At 58.1% G+C, this 16,390-nt stretch overlaps 1 protein-coding gene across 3 annotated transcripts in view; it reads left to right on the top strand.

The window, feature by feature from the left end:
- The first annotated feature begins 749 nt into the window (after positions 1 to 749).
- LOC111156118 (axin 1) overlaps positions 750 to 16,390 on the top strand; it is a 54,226-nt gene continuing 38,585 nt past the window's right edge. The window contains exons 1-2 of one of the 3 annotated variants that reach the window (XM_022516749.1): positions 750 to 790; positions 4,541 to 5,486. In XM_022516749.1, the coding sequence (XP_022372457.1) occupies positions 4,624 to 5,486 (863 nt within the window). In that variant the 5' untranslated portion in view covers positions 750 to 790; positions 4,541 to 4,623. Of the gene's footprint in view, positions 791 to 2,347; positions 2,416 to 4,540; positions 5,487 to 16,390 lie in introns of those variants that run through there. The other 2 variants (XM_022516748.1, XM_022516747.1) reach the window with 2 other exon arrangements.

Here is a 16,390-nt window from a genome sequence, read left to right on the forward strand (position 1 = left end):
CACGTTCTTGGCCTCGTCCCCGCGCTCGGGGCCCCGCCCCACGTCCTCGGCCGCGCCCCCGCGTTCCGGGCCCCGCCCCGCGGGCTCAGAAGCGCCTGCGTCTTGGCCCGGCCCCACGCTCCGGGCCCCGCCCCACGTTCTCGGCCTCGCCCCCGCGCTCGGGGCCCCGTCCTAAGTTCTCGGCCGCGCCCCCGCACTCGGGGCCCCGCCCCACGTTCTTGGCCTCGTCCCCGCGCTCGGGGCCCCGCCCCACGTCCTCGGCCGCGCCCCCGCACTCGGGGCCCCGCCCCACGTCCTCGGCCGCGTCCCCGCGTTCCGGGCCCCGCCCCACGTTCTCGGCCTCGCCCCCGCGTTCCGGGCCCCGCCCCACGTTCTCGGCCTCGTCCCCTCGCTCCGGGCCCCGCCCCGCGCTCCGGGCCCCGCCCCGCGCTCCGGCCCCGCCCCCGCACTTCCGGGCGGCGCCGGCGGGGGCGCTCCGGCCTGGGCTTCGGCGCTCTGGGCTCGGGCTCCCCGCTCGGGGAAGCGATTGCGGCCGCCGCCGCCGCCGCAGGACCGGCCGGAGTCGGGCCGGAGCCGCGTCCCCCGGTGCAGGCGGGTGAGAGCGGACGGCCGGCCTCGGCGGCGCCCCCGCGGCCTGCCCCGCGCCCGCCTCCGGGCAGCCGCGCCGCCGCTGCGATGGGGGCCGCCCGGGGCCGCGCCCCCGCCCCGTCCCGCCGGCCGCGCCGCCGCTGAGCCATGGGCTGCGCCGCGCCGCTCCGGGAGCCGGGCCGGGGCCCCGCCGCCGCCGCGGGTGAGTAGCGCGGGCCGGGCGCGCGTTCCTGCGGGGCGCGGGCCTGTGCGGCCGCCCATTGTAGGCCGCGTAGGCCGGGCGGGCCGGGCGCGGGACCCGGAAGAGGGGCTCGGCCGGTGCGGGCTCTGGGGGCGTGCGGGGCGGCGCGCAGCGCGGAGCGGGCGGTGCGGACCGGGGGCTGAGCCAGGGGGCTGCGTGGGGCTGGGGGTCGTGAGGGCGGGCGTGCCAGAGTGGGGCTGCGCGCTCGGGCTGGAGACGGCGGGGCCGTGGGCGCGGGGCCGTGGGAACCCGGGGAAGTGCTGGCTTGCTCCGGAAAGGGCAGCTCTTGCTCTGGGTGCGTGCACCAGTGCGAGGAGGATCCGGGAGCCCGAGAGGGTGTGGGGCGCTCTTCCTGGAGGAGGCTGGCACCACCCAAGCACGCCCGTGGGTCTGTGGGCCCGGGGCCCATCTCGCGTGCGCGTGCGGTGCAGAGCAGTGCCGTGTGCGGGGATCCCAGGCAGGGGCTGGGCAGCGGCGCATCCCTTCGCTGTCCCTCCAGCCGAAAGTGCGGATGAGGGAGCATGGAACCCAAGGAGGCGCTCCCACGGAGACGGGTGCCCGAGCCTGGATCCAGGCTGTGCTCGGACCTGAGTCGCTCCGCTCTTTCAGGTCGACGCCTTGTACCCACAGCTCTCTCTCGGCTGTGGGCCTGACCCACATGTTGGAATTCAGGCCCCCAGTGAAGCCAGAGCTGCAGGGCCGGGGCAAGGAAACTTGCAGCTCAGCGCTGGGGACAGTAGAGAAAACAAACAAACATCAGTTTTCCGGGGATTTTCCCCAGCCCATCTCCAACCCCGTTGAGGAAGAGTTCTTGGTGTGTGTCTTAGCGGCTCCTTCCTGCTCAGGCGTCTGTCCTCAGGCGTCCTGGGATCTGCAGAGCTCACATGGCCTAAACCTGACCTCCCGGGGGGCCATATTTGAGTTTCACTTTTGAGAACTTACATTCAGGGACAAGAACGGACAGGCATGTAAAGTACAACGTTTCTGTGGGATTTGCAGGAGGCGTGGGGGTGCCCTGGGTTTCTGGAGTCAGAAGAGTGGGCTACGTTGGTCACTGAGAATTTAGATGGTGAAGGAATGGATTCCACTGTTAAACCGTGGCCCTGGTCGTTTTAGAGTTTAGTTAAGGGACAGGAGAATGTCAGTCGTGCTCTGTGACTGCCACACTCCACATAAATCAAGAGTGAGAAAGTTACGTTTGAGCAAAACGCGTGAACGCGTAAACACGTGTTGCGTTGAGCTGGCCGCCATGGTACCCAGGGGGTTCGCCGCAGCAGTGACTGAAGGAGATTTTAAGTGCCTTATCAGGCTCGTAGATTACTTTTATGGGGCCCTTTTATTGATGGTGGTTGCAGGCTGTTGGCCACATTCAGTGCTTGTGGGCATTTGACTCTCCCTGAATTAACATTAACTGCTTTATGTGTGGTAGGTTCGTGTGCACGCTAAACGCTTGGTGGGCCTCGATGTGGGAGCCCAGAGGCCGCAGGAGTTAGAGCGTGTTCCGATAGTGCCTGTCATCTGGAGAGGCGTTCCCGTGCTTCTGGGGACGGCAGAGGTCTTCCGTCACTGGACAGCCAAGAATAGATGTGAGTTATAAGAACTGTGTCTTCTGGGCACTGAAAAATACTTTAACATGATTAGGGGGACTTGCTCACACGTGAATTGAGGTGTCAGTTTTTAGAGACAGCCCCAGTTTTGTAATAAAGGGCTAGATGGGGAGTTTCGTTGCGGTCCTTGTAGCTCAGTAGTTCAGCGTCTGTGAGGGGCTGATGTTCGGCATCTGTGACAATTGTCATTTGCCTTCACGTCAATGAGTGAAACGTTTATCGGTTGCGAGACCTCGTGCTAGGTGCTGGGGGCCCCAGGAAGGTGTTTGATCAGGCTGCTGCTGACAATTGGGGGAGCCGAGAGCCGCGTCTTGAGAGCAGGTGACGGTGACTTGTCATTAACTTCCCGTTGGAACACAGTGACTCAGTTCTTTCTCGGGGCTGGTGAAGTAACGAGTGTCCCTGAGGGTAGGGCTCAGGGGGCCAGGCGTGGGCCCTCCTTCCTGGGAAGGCGCCCTGGACAAGGGAACGTGAGATATCCGTGAGCTGGTGCGGAGCTAGGACACCACAGGTGCTCATTCATGTGGACAGGGCTCAAAGAAAGCGCCTTTGCAGTCGACGTGGTCCCTGACGGCAGGGTGCTCAGCCCATGGGCCTTGACCTTAAGAAGCAGGCTGTTCCTGCCGAGATGACGGCCTACACAGTTTTCACTCAAAGTCACCAGCTGCAGAAATGTCATTTGGGGCCCATTATTGGGACCGATTCTCTGTGTCTGGGTGCTTTTCGCTGCTGGCAGGTGCGGGGTGAGCAGCGTGAGAGCGCAGGTGTGCGAGCAGCTTACATGCAGGCCCTGGCCCGAGTGTGGAGGGGTGGCCAGGGAGAGCTACCCTTTGTGTTGGTCCCAGGTTTCAGGGCTTTATTTTTCTCCGTCGGGCTTGTTCAATGCTCCGGGCGGTTGGACTGGACGTGCTTTTCTCTAGCGCGTTTCTAGTCAGACCACCTTGATCTTCGGTCCTGGCAGGCCGCCAGGCTGGGCGGTGTCGCTCCGCTCGTGGGCTCTGTGAGCTCTTGTAGGGTCACCGGCAGGGAGGACAAGACCGTGAGAGTCCCCATCCGGGACAGCGTTCCTTCACACCTACGGCAGGCTTGTCGCGGCAGCAACAGCAAAACCACCAACCCCGCAGTCCTGACCCCTAAGAGGGCTGGTAGTTTGGGTTTGAGCTTGCGGAGGTAGGTCTTGCGAGCGGTGCGCCTCCTTAGCTGAGAGGTAGAACTGCACTTGGGCTCCAGTTTTCTTTTTCCATACCTTCTCCGTTCTTCAGAGTGCCCAATTGCCGTGTGCCCAGAAGGACCCTTTGCTTCTGAGTCTGGTCGAAGGCAGCATTCCGGTGGAAGCATTTTCTAGGATCGTCCTCACTGGTGCTGCGAGATGGCCACTGTGTATGTGGGGAGGGGTGTCCGTTGGTCGCCTGGTTGAAGGTGCTGAAGGTGGCCCACAGTTGTTTCTGTCGGTGTGTGCTGAGAGTTAAAGGAACACCTCCTTGTGTGTTTGCACCTGTCAGGAGGCACACTGAGTGTGAAGTGATGGGGTAGTCAGAAAACGCAGTGGCTGCGGGCCTAGAGAGCATGGGGAGCAGACATGACCACCTGCCTTGCGGCGTGCGATGTGCCTGTCTTTCCGTATCTGAGTACCGCGGCAACCCTGCCGTGCAGGCAGGCGCTTGCCCTTGTCGTACGTGGGAGGACCCAGCTCGCCTCCTCCAGGCCGACGAAGCCAGGCGGCCTAGGAAACACACTTCTTCTTCTAGTCCTCCTGCCTCCCGGGAAACTGCAGGGAAGGACTGGCTGTGGCCGAGATGGGAGGTCCCCAGGCTGCCGGTCCCGGTGATGTTCTCACAGAACGACACCTGAGGGTAGTGGCCATCTCCCTGCTCTGGACACTAATCTTTTAGATCTGGAGGCATTCCTGTAGTTGTAAAAGTTCCCAGAAATTGTTTTCATACAGCACAAACCTACGGCAAAAGATTGAAAATGTAAACTGAGTTTCTGGCTTTGAGTTGGAGCGGGGGGGCGTCATTACGAATCTTGTCTTGAGAAAACCTCTGTGGTCATGTTTCCGTGGACCCACCTTTCCTAATCCTTGTCCTCTTAATGGTTTCAACAGGACAGATTGCTTCCCTGTGGAGCTGTAAGTACTGATGTATTAGGGTGCCGCGCTCATTGTTCCTTGACGCACAGAGTCCCAAAATGAATATCCAAGAACAGGGTTTCCCTTTGGACCTTGGAACAAGTTTCACCGAAGATGCCCCCCGACCCCCAGTGCCTGGTGAGGAGGGTGAACTGGTGTCCACAGACCCCAGGCCCGTCAGCTACAGCTTCTGCTCCGGGAAGGGGGAGACTTCAGCCGCCACCCCGAGGCGCTCGGATCTGGACCTGGGGTACGAGCCTGAGGGCAGCGCCTCACCCACCCCGCCATACTTGAAGTGGGCCGAGTCACTGCACTCCCTACTGGACGATCAAGACGGGATAAACCTGTTTCGGACTTTCCTGAAGCAGGAGGACTGTGCGGACCTGCTGGACTTCTGGTTCGCCTGCAGCGGCTTCAGGAAGCTGGAGCCCTGTGACTCGAACGAGGAGAAGAGGCTGAAGCTGGCCAAAGCGATCTACCGCAAGTACATCCTCGACAACACCGGCATCGTGTCCCGGCAGACAAAGCCCGCGACCAAGAGCTTCATAAAAGACTGCATCATGAAGCAGCTGGTCGACCCTGCCATGTTTGACCAGGCCCAGACGGAGATCCAGTCCACCATGGAAGAGAACACCTACCCCTCTTTCCTCAAGTCCGATATTTATTTGGAATATACGAGGACCGGCTCGGAGAGCCCGAAGCTCTGTAGTGACCAGAGCTCTGGGTCCGGGACGGGGAAGGGCGTACCCGGATACCTGCCCACTCTGAACGAAGACGAGGAATGGAAGTGTGACCAGGACCCAGACGAAGACAGTGGCAGAGACCCTGCTCCCCCCGGCAGGCTCACACAGAAGCTGCTTCTGGAGACGGCCGCCCCGCGGGCCTCCTCAAGTAGACGGTACAGCGAAGGCAGAGAATTCAGGTGAGTCCGACGCAAGGCGTCCCTGTCTGTGCTCACGTCCGAGACCTGGAGGACTGGCCAGGGCAGAGTGTCGGGAAGGAGCAGGCTCGTCCCTCCGCCCCCGAGTGGCTGTGCTCCTGCTGCTGGGGTGGGTTGGGTGTTCGTACCGCTTCGCGATACCTTCCCGCTTGTCGTTAAATGTTTGTACTGTCTGTGAGCTGAGGACCCTTCTGTTAAGAGCAGCCTAGGATACGTGGCCTTGTGTGTCATTCGGAGTGTTGGAGGTCTCGGAAGTCCTGACGTCGCCTCCGGCGGTGACGTCTGCACTCGCTCGCACAGGAGGCGGGCGTACTCCGACCGCGTCCCTTCTTGGGCTGATACAGAGAGGAGCTCTATCTGGCGACAGTTTCCTAAGACTTCCCGGAGGTCGGGAGGTGTCGGTGGGGAGGCTGCCGTGTGACAAATTGTCAGGCCCTTGGCAGACTGCTGAGGATGTGGCTCTAGGGGTGGATCTTCTGCCCGCTTTGGCGGGCGTGGAGCGCACTGACAGCGCACAGGGTGCTGGGTGCTGGGTGCGTCCGGTCTCGCTGCAACTCGGGAGGCACCGGCGGGGCTGCCAGGGGGTCATTCCGCGTGGGCAGCCTGCGTCTTCTCTCTTTTTTCTCTGGGTTCTGGAGGTGTACTGGGCACGGGTCGGAGCCTCTGGCCGATGGTAGCCGGTGTTGGCGGGGCACTTCTCTCTTCCACGCACTTCCCTGTAGCTGCTCCTGGGACGTCGACCCGTGAAACTGTCAAAGTGGGGATCCGTGTGACCCGCTGATTTAATCGGGAGTCAGAATCCTCTCCCCTCCTCTCCCGTGCTGTGATTAAAACCTGGGTCGTTTCTTCAAGCTTACAGTGGTAGAGAAATTGGCTCCTTGCTAATAAACACGGGATAAAACATTTCTTTTCTTTTGTAAGATTTTTAATTTATTTGACACAGAGAGCAGAACACAAGCAGGGGCAGAGGCGGAGGGAGAAGCACGCTTGTCATGTGCAGAGAGCCCGATGTGGGGCTCGACCCCAGGACCCCGGGATCATGACCCCAGCTGCTTAACGACAGAGCCATCCAGGCGCCCCATTTCTAAGATAGATTTATTTATTTATTCATTTTAAAGATTTTTAAAAATTTATTTGACAGAGACACAGCAAAAGAGAAACGCAACCAGGGGCAGAGGGAGGGAGAAGCAGCTTCCCAACGAGCAGAGAGCCCGATGCGGGGCTCGATCCCAGGACCCTGAGATCATGACCTGAGCCCAAGGCAGATGCCTAACAGCTGAGCCACCCAGGCGCCCCCGTTTCTAAGGTTTAAATATCATTTAAATGATTGAATGACTTAGATGTCGTTTAAGTGATTCAGGGTATGCCCTTTGTAGTAATTTTTGTGCACCTTTTGCTCATTGTCTTGAGCTAAACACTATTGATATAGTAAACTTTTTAGGGCAGAACTTCCTCTAAATTATTACAAGTAAGGCTACTAACTGATACAGTTTTAATTTTATTTTACTTTTTTGTTTTTTCTACGATTGTATTTATTTGACAGAGAGCGCGAGCATATAAGCTGGGGGAGCAACAAGCTCCGTGTAGAGCAGGGAGCCCGCTAGGCCGAGAGGCAGGCAGAGGCAGAGGGAGAAGCAGGCTCCCCGCTGAGCAAGGAGCCTGATAGGGGACTCGATCCCAGGACCCCAGGATCATGACCTGAGCCAAAGGCAGCCGCTTAACCCACTGAGCCACCCAGGCGTCCCTGACACAGGTTTTAAAACCCAACCTAAAAGGATTTAATGAGAAGTTTTAAGATGGGGTTAAATTGGAGTCCTGGGCTTCAGGGAAAACGTTTTGAGCTCGATTCTGCTTGCTTTCAGCCTGATTTTCTGTCTGTCCTTTTTTTTTTTTTTTTTAATTTGTTTTTAAGTAGTTTTTAAACCCAGCATAGGGCTCGAGCATAGAACCCCAAGATCGAGTTGCACATGCGACCACCTGAGCTGGCCAGGGCTCCGGGTTTTATTTATTTATTTATTTTATTTTTTATTTTTTTTTAAAGATTTTTTTTTTATTTATTTGACAGAGATCACAAGTAGGCAGAGGCCGGCAGAGAGAGAGGGGAAGCAGGCTCCCCGCAGAGCAGAGAGCCCGATGCGGGGCTCGATCCCAGGACCCAGGGATCATGACCTGAGCCGAAGGCAGCGGCTTTAACCCACTGAGCCACCCAGGCGCCCCAGGGCTCAGGGTTTTAAACCTAAAATCAGAATTGGGCGGCTCCATTGGTGGAGCGTGCGACTCTTCATCTCCGCGTCGTGAGTTTGAGCCCCAGTTTGGGTAGAGAGATGACTTAAGAAAAAAAAAAATCCCGAGCCCCATCCTGCACTTTCTTCCGTTCTCAGTCCTCAGCCGCAGTTTTGGTTTTTCTTTCTTTGGTTTGTTCCATTTGTAATAAGCAAGTGTTGCTTTTAAATTAATAGACTGTGTTGGCTTCCCTTGTTTAAGTGAGTTGAGCTGTAAGGACCGTGGCCTTAGTTCTGACCTGTCGTGCAGGGGCGGGCGGCGGAGCGAGGCCGGAGCTCGGGTGTCTTGCTGCACTTGAACGCCATTCCCTGCGAGGTTGCCTGTGGTGCTCCCTGGGTGGAGGGTCTCTGACATCAGGGTCGTCCCTGACGAGCGCTGACGGGGCATGGCGTCCCGCTCATTCCACTTGTCCTGTGGGGGTGTGTGGTCAGGGTGCAGGAGGCTGAAGTCACAGCAAGGCCCCCCCCACCTCCCTCGGCTTAACCAGTGAAGGGGATTGGTTGACTGAGACCCGTGAACAGTCCAGAGGCAGGGCTGGCTTCATATGGGGTTTGATCTGGACTCCAGTCACTTTTCTTTTAAAGACTTCATTGTTTCAGAGCAGTTTTACGTTATCAGCAAAAAGGAGAGGAAGGTACAGAGGTTTCCCATCACCCCCACTCCCACAAACACACAACCTGGCCCATTATCAGTCCTCCTCACCGGAGCAGTACGTCTGTTACAGCGGACAAGACTGCATCAGCGGCATCACCACACAACGGCCGTGGTCTCCGTCGGGGTGCCCCGCGCTGGGCGCCCTGGGGGCCCGACGGAGGCGCGGAGACGTGGAACCACCATCGCAGTGTGGGACAGACTAGTTTCACTGTCTGAAAAGTCTCTGTGCTCTGCCTTTTCCTCCCGTTCTTTCCCCCAACCCCGGGAAACTGCTTTTCCTTTTCTCTTTTTCTCCCGACGTAGCTTTTGCCATTTCCAGAGCGTCACGTAGCTGGAATCACACAGCCTGTGCCTTTCCCAGTGGCTTCTTTCCCTTGGCGATAGCAGGTCCCTCCGTGTCTTCCCATGGCTCGCAGCTCCTTCCTTTTTGGCGCCGAGCGATAGCTCGTTGTGTGGATGGACGCCGGGGGTTTATGCCCTTGCCTGCTGAAGGACGGCGGAGTCGCTCCCGGGTTCTGGCAATCATTAATGAAGTGGCAGTAAACTTTGGTGGTGCAGGTTTTGTGTGGACGGAAGTTTTCGCCTCCTTTGGGTAAACACCATGGAGCGCGATTGCTGGGTCATAAGGTGAGAGCACGTTTAGTTTTGTAAGAAACTGCCCTTTCTCTTCTTTCCTCTGCCTTCCCGTGGCCACTTTTGCTGGCAGGTTGGAGGTGGCTACTGTGGCGACCTTGGGTTCCGGGCTCCCTTGCTTTGTAACAGACACTGCCCCCAGCGTTTGAAGGAGGTCTTGCGTTTGGCTCTGCGTGGCCAGGGCTGCTGTGGCCTCTGTCCCGACTGTCCAGCACAATCTCTGTGCAGGGGCCCGGGATTGCGCTGCTGGCCTTCGCATCAAGTAGGGCAAACCAGAAGGGACATGAGGGGCCCACGGCTCCCCCGTGGTGGATGTGGTCATCCAGCGGGGGGTCGGGAGGAAGGTAAAGGGAAGGGAGGGCAGGTGCTGTCTGCTGCGAAGAGGGCCGGGCGCTGGACCAGAAATCTACCCCTCGGGGTGCGCTTCCTGTGGGCAGCGGGTGCCTCCCGAAGCATTGATTCTGCCTGGGGAAGCGGGTCTGGAGGACTCTTGTTTAGGGTCGCCTGAGCCTGAGCCCTGTGGTCCCGTAGGTTCGACACCCTGGGGCTGCCCCGTTGTGCGCTGGGGTTCAGCCTCCGTAACCAGGCGCAGCTGTTTCCCCAGAGGAGGCCTGAGTATCGGCCTTCATTTGGGCGCACGTGTGTGCACGTGGCCGTTGTTCATGCGGCCGACATGTGGGAAGTTAAATGAGCGTTATGTCTAGGTCTCTGTCAAAGCTCAGAAAACACTCGTGCCCTTGGCCTTTTTTGGCATTTATCCTGCCTACCTGGGGTCATTTTGCCCTGGGCCAGGGGATCCCAGAATGCCTTACTCTCCATGTCTCTGTGCAAATTCTGTTCTCTGGGTCTCTGCAAATTTTCCTCGTCTCTATTGCCATAGTCGGTGAACTTTGAACATAGCTTTGGTTGGTTCCCACCCACGGTTTTAACTGGTGTGAGTTGACAGAGGGTCCTCTGATGACGGCTGTGATTCGGCAGTACGGCCCAGGTGCTGTAAGATGTTAGCCGGCAGGCTTGGGGGCACCTGGGTGTTTCCCCCGGGTCAGGTCCTGATCCCAGGGTCCTGGGATTGAGCCCCCCTTGTGTAGCGGGGCGCCTGCTTCTGCCTCTCCCTCTGCAACCCCTCCACTTGTGCGTGAGCTCTTGTTCTCTCAGATAAATGAATGGAATCTTTTTTTTTTTTTTTTTTTAAGGATTTTATGTACTTATTTGACAGAGCAAGAGCATAAGCAGGGGAAGCAGCAGGCAGGGGGAGAGGGGGACGCAGACCTCCCACTGAGCCGGAAGCCCAATGCAGGGTGCGGGGCTCGATCCCAGGACCCTGGAATCATGACCTGAGCCGAAGGCGACACTTAATGACTGAGCCACCGCGGTGCCCCATGAATAGACTCATTAAAAAGGAAAAAAAAAAACCGTGTGGCCTGGTCCCTAGGTGTGTTTCAGGACGATGTGGGAGGGCCTGTCTCACGCTCTTCTGGCCCTGCTTGGTCACCTGCCCAGCCCTTCAGCTCTAGCATCTAGCAGTCGCTGCTGGGTTTGATGACGGACATTTGCAGGCGCTTTCCATCTGTCTTTACTGCCCTCACCCTATCACTGGCTGAGAAGTTCCCCAAGGACAGGGTCTCAGATGTTTTTTTGTGTCTTCCTGGTGGGCCAGCCCAGTGAGGAGCTCCTGGTCAGGGCCGGTCCTCGTGGTCATGGACAGAGAGTAGATCACGGATGCCCTTCACAGTGGGAGCAGCTCAGCATGTACAGGGCCGACAGCCAGGGTGCCTGGGCGGCTGGGTCGGCAGAGCGGCGACCCTTGACCCCGGGGCTGTGTGTTTGAGCCCCACGCTGGGTGTAGAGAGGACTAAACACCAAAAACTAAATAGACAAGCAGCCCTCCCTCCCCAAGGTCCCTTCAGAGTTCGACTGAGGAAGTGTGCGGCCTGTTTGTCGGCTTGTCTGTCGTTTGTGTTTCTGGTAACGGCTTCGAAGGCCAAGAGAAGAAATGTCAAAAGAGGAAAAGCCCCAGGGGCGCCTGGGTGGCTCAGTGGGTTAAATCCTCTGCCTTCAGCTCAGGTCATGATTCCAGGGTCCTAGGATCGAGCCCCACATCCGGCTCTCCGCTTGGTGGGGAGTCTGCTTCCCCCTCTCTCTCTCTGCCTGCCTCTCTGCCTACTTGTGATCTCTGTCTTTCAAATAAATAAATCTTTAAAAAAAAAAAAAAAGGAAAAGCCCCAGATGCACAGTTTCACGTGGAAGACAGAAAAGTAAGACTGGTCTGGGGTTTCTGACGGAGTTTGAGTGGGGGCGGGTGGGCAGCGGCTCTAGTGACGGCGGCCTGGTCGTGGCGTGCAGCCTCCCGCACCATGGGGAGGTGGCTCCGCGGTCCATCTGCTTGGAGCGCCACACGTGCTCTGTAGTGTGTGAGTTTTAGGCCAGTGGTAGTGGAGGGCAGCTCATTTTTAACGTCCGGTTCCCCCTGAGGTCCTCCCACTCGCTCCGTGGTACCGCTTGGCCTTCCTCTCGCTGAGGGGCCGGACACCGGGGAGCGCACGGTCCTGTTGCCTTCCCTTGTCCTATTCCGGACGTGTGACGCGTGCCACTGGGTGGATCTGAGAGGAGCGGACCCGTGGTGGTCTGCAGCCGTGGCGTTCTCGCGCCAGGAGCGGGCTTCTGTCACTAGCCTTGCGGGGTGGATGGGGCAGCGGGAAGGAAGCCTGTGGTTTAGCTTCACGACCGCTTGCTCGGTGACGTCTCCTCCAGGCAGTGTCCCATGAGCTCAGCCTTCGGGTCTGTGGGGGCGGGACAGTCGCTGGATCTCTGCGCTCCTCCGCACCCGGGGACGGCGAAGTGGCACCTGCCTGGTGAGGCGGCCACAGGGTGTCCGCGTCGGGGTGCGGGCGCCCGCAGCGGGAGCTCGGCACACCCGCCTCTTGCCCCGGGCTCCTCCTCTCGTGCTCCCTGTCATCTGCTGGCTGTTGGCGAGGTTGCTATCAGAGCGACGGTGGCTTCAAAGATGCGGATGTTCCGATTTTGATGTATTTCCTTCCCGGGAGGCGTGTTAATGCCCCACCCAAACCTGGTCCTCTTGCAGTCATTCTGGCCTCCAGGAGGCACCCCCGAGCGTCGCTTCCCTGCTCCCTTCTGCACGTCCGGGCCGGCCACGGGTGCGGATCCCTGCTGACCGTGTGCTGACCGCCTCCGCCTGCTCCGGGGCCGCTGCGGAACCTTTTTTTTTTTTTTTTAAATAGGCGCCACACCCAGCACGGAGCTCAGCGTGGGGCTCGGACTCACGACCCTAAGATGAAGGGTCGGATGCTCAACGGACTGCGCCCCCCCCCCGGGCGCCCCCAGTACAGAACCTTGCACGAGGCCCCTGTCTCTCCTCCCCACAGCGCCCAAGCCGACTCTCCCAAGTGCAGGTCTGATCACGTCCACCCTCCTTCCAGCTTGGCTGGGACTTCCCGCCGCACCCGGCCTCCTGCCCGAGCTCCTGCGGTGACACGTGCCCGTGCTGGCCTGCTGGCCTTGAGCCGTCCGTAATGCCTGTCAGTGCGGTGGGACTGGCCCTTACAGTTTTAGGATTAGTCTGAAGGCGTTTCAGTTCTGCTGCAGCCGTATAAGACTCCGTGGTCTTGTGCTCTGCAGAGCTCCGGAGAGCCCCGCGGGACGCCTGCAGCCGGGACCACCTCGCCGCAGCCTCTCTCCCGGTCTCACGACACAGGCGCACCGGGAAGGGATGGGCTTGCAGGGGAGCGCTGCTGGGGCCCGGGGCCCTTTGCGGTGGGGACGACACGCCCCGGACTCCGACGCGCGGCTGCAGCTGTTCTGGAACCGTGTGGGCTTGATGCACTCGGCCTGGGGAGCAGCTCCGGGAACTGCGCGGTACCTGCGGATCAGTGGCCGCTGGGACGGCCCGTTCTCGTGCCCAGTGCCGCAGAGGTTTTGGTCTGACTCTTCCTCCCCGGCCCTGTTACCTTCTCCGCAGTCCTGGCTCCCGTCTGTGTGCTGCGTTGGAATGAGGAGGTCGGGCGTTCCGGTGTCGTGGTGGCTTGGCCGGACGTGGGGCAGTGTCGTGGCCTCTCTCCAGGCGGGGCTGGCGCGGGGGCCGCACACCGTGTGCGGAGGGGCGTCGGCACCGCGCTGCGTCCCGCGTGCCATCGGTGCAGACGCTCCGTGGAGCGAGCCCCACCGGGTCCTCGTCGAGCCTGTTCGTTCCAGAAGTGCTTGATCGGAGGAACCCACTCAGTGTATCTCTTCAGTCCCTTCGTGGGACTGAGGCCGGCCGCCTGACTTTATTAGAATAAGCTGCTTCAGCGTCTTGGGCGAGCCCACGACAGAGGCTGTGCAGAGGGCTTGTGGCGCAGAGCGGGGCTCAGCCATGCCCTCCGCGGCCCCTCGGCAGTTGGACGCCCATTGCGGGGCGGCTTCCAGTGTTGGCCCCGGAGCCTTCTCTGTGAACCGCTGAGACTTCTGGTGTCAGAAGTCTCTTGGCTTGGACTTGGCTCTTCTGGCTTTAAGGGACGGGGGTGGCCAGGTGCTCGGGTGGGTGTCTCCGGCGCCCCAGCAGCAGGGAGCGTTCTGTGCACTCCTCGAGCTTCTGCTCAGCCGCCTCGTGCTCTTGCAGCTGCTTAAGTGCTTTGTTTGTTCTTGCCGTGGACCCCGCTGGACCTGTACTAACTGGCCTTCAGCCTGCAGGGCCAGTGTCTTCTCTTGGACCAACGTTTAAATGTTTATTTATTCATTTGAAAGAGAGAGAGAGAACGCGTGCACTTGAGAGTGGCGTGGGGAGGGCTGCGGGAGCAGGAGACAGAGAATCCCAAGGAAACTCTGCACTGAGCGGGGCGCCCGATACAGGCTCGCTCCCAGGACCCTGAGGTCACAGCCTTAGCCAAATCAGTAGCTGGACTCTCTTTTTTTTTTTTTTTTTTTAAAGATTTTATTTATTTATTTGACAGAGATCACAAGTAGGCAGAGAGGCAGAGAGAGAGAGAGAGAGGAAGGGAAGCAGGTTCCCCGCTGAGCAGAGAGCCCGATGCAGGGCTCGATCCCAGGACCCCGAGATCATGACCTGAGCCGAAGGCAGAGGCTTAACCCACTGAACCACGCAGGCACCCCAGTAGCTGGACTCTTAACCGAAGTGAGCCACCAAGGCTCCCCTTGAACCAACATTTAAAAATAACCGGAAAGGAGAACGCGGCTGGCTCAGTTGGTAGAGCGTGGGGCTCTTGACCTCGCGGTGGTGAGTCCAAGCCCCACACCGGGTGTCTCTATGTTGTTTGCGGTGTTGCTTGTGACAACAATGTTCGGCTGTGGGGCTGATTGCACAGGGGTTTTGGGGGTTTTTTGTACGGTTGGAGAACATAGGCTTTTTATTTTCTCGTTTTTGTTTATTTCTGTATTTTCCAGATTCCTATAAAACATTTATAGAAAGTATGCTGTTTAAGATATATACGAAAGTATGTTGCAAGAAGGTCTAAATTATATGCAGCTGTAGAAAAGCCTGCTTTTTTTAAGAAGGATGCATGTAAATGTTTCCTTTTCATATGATCTTAGATCTTCTTTTTTTTTTTTTAAGATTTTATTTATTTATTTGACAGACAGAGATCACAAGCAGGCAGAGAGGCAGGCAGAGAGAGGGGGAAGCAGGCTCCCCGCTGAGCAGAGAGCCCGATGTGGGGCTTGATCCCAGGACCCTGAGATCATGACCTGAGCCGAAGGCAGAGGCGTTAACCCACTGAGCCACCCAGGCGCCCCAACCAGTATTTTAAATTAATTTTAATTTTTTTTTAAATGTTATTTATTTATTTGACAGAGAGAGATCACAAGTAGACGGAGAGGCAGGCAGAGAGAGAGAGGGAAGCAGGCTTCCTGCCAAGCAGAGAGCCCGATGCGGGACTCGATCCCAGGACCCCGAGATCACGACCTGAGCCGAAGGCAGCGGCTTAACCCACTGAGCCACCCAGGCGCCCCAAAACTAATTTTAATTTTTATGAAAAAAGAATACGGAGGCAAGGAAAGACTCAAATAACACTAAAAGGCTGATAACTAAGCTTGGCTGTCCGTGTCCCCTAGACCCCCCCATGCCTGGCCTTTCTAGGATGGCCACCTCCAGCTGTGTCCTGCCCTCGCGTATGAGTCTGCTTAGCGCATCCCCCAAAACACCGCAGATGCAGGGGCTTAAACAACAGACATGTACTTCTTACAGTTCTGGTGGCTGGAAGTCCCAGGTCAAGGCCCTGGCAGGGACATTTCTTTGCAAGGCCTCATTGTCTGCCTTGCACACTGCCGCTGTCTCACTGTGGGCGTGCGGAAAGGGAGCAGCTCCCTGCACTGTCCGAGTGAGGACTCTATTGGGTCAGGGCTCCCCTCCTACGACCTCATTCAGTCCTCAGGACTCCTCCCTTTCCAAATGCAGCCACAGTGGGGTCAGGGCTCCGAAATGGATTTGGGGCCGGGTAGCCTTGCGGTCCCTCAGATCTGAGCTGTGCACCCACATTGCTGTCTTTAGGCCATCTCCACTAGGGGTCTTGCTCCCTTGCCACCTGTCCTAATTACTAACACATCCTAGGCTTGGTTTAAGTCCATATTTGGTGTTTCCATTCCTGAGGTGGGCCAAGCACTTCCTTTTTTGCACCATTTTTTGTTTATATTTTTGAAATTTTTTTTTTAAAGATTTTATTCATCCATTTGACAGACTGAGATCAAAAGTAGGCAGAGAGGCAGGCAGAGAGCCCAACGTGGGGCTCGATCCCAGGACCCTGAGATCATGACCTGAGCCGAAGGCAGAGGCTCAATCCACCGAGCCACCCAGGCGCCCCTATATTTTTGAATTTTAATAGCTGCATTTCCCCCATTGATTAGTTATTTCACTTTCTGACATGAATCTTCCCTTACACTGTATCAACTTTAAAAAATGCCTGTGAATATATTTCTCTACATTATTATAAAACCTGTCAGATAAACTGTCTTCTGGAGACATGTCTCCTGAAACCGTTCCTGTTCCCACCCCCACTGAGATGGTTATTCTTCAGGCCTGCTTTGTGACTTCCGTGTGACTGCCATGTGACAGCCGTGTGGTGCCCCATGACCGCCCCGTGGGTGCTGCGTGACTGCCGCGTGATGGCCCCTTGGGTGCCCTGTGACCCCCCCCCGTGACTGCTGCGTGACTGCCCTGTGACTGCTGCGTGACCGCCCCGTGGGTGCCCTGTGACTGCTGCGTGTATGCCCCGTGACTACTGCATGACTGCCCCGTGGGTGCTGCGTGACTGCCCCGTGGGTGCCCCGTGACTACTGCATGACTGCCCCGTGGGTGCTGCGTGACTGCC

Source organism: Enhydra lutris, unplaced genomic scaffold (assembly GCF_002288905.1).
Source record: "Enhydra lutris kenyoni isolate GAN:26980312 unplaced genomic scaffold, ASM228890v2 scaffoldscaffold45, whole genome shotgun sequence".
Lineage (NCBI taxonomy): Eukaryota > Metazoa > Chordata > Mammalia > Carnivora > Mustelidae > Enhydra > Enhydra lutris.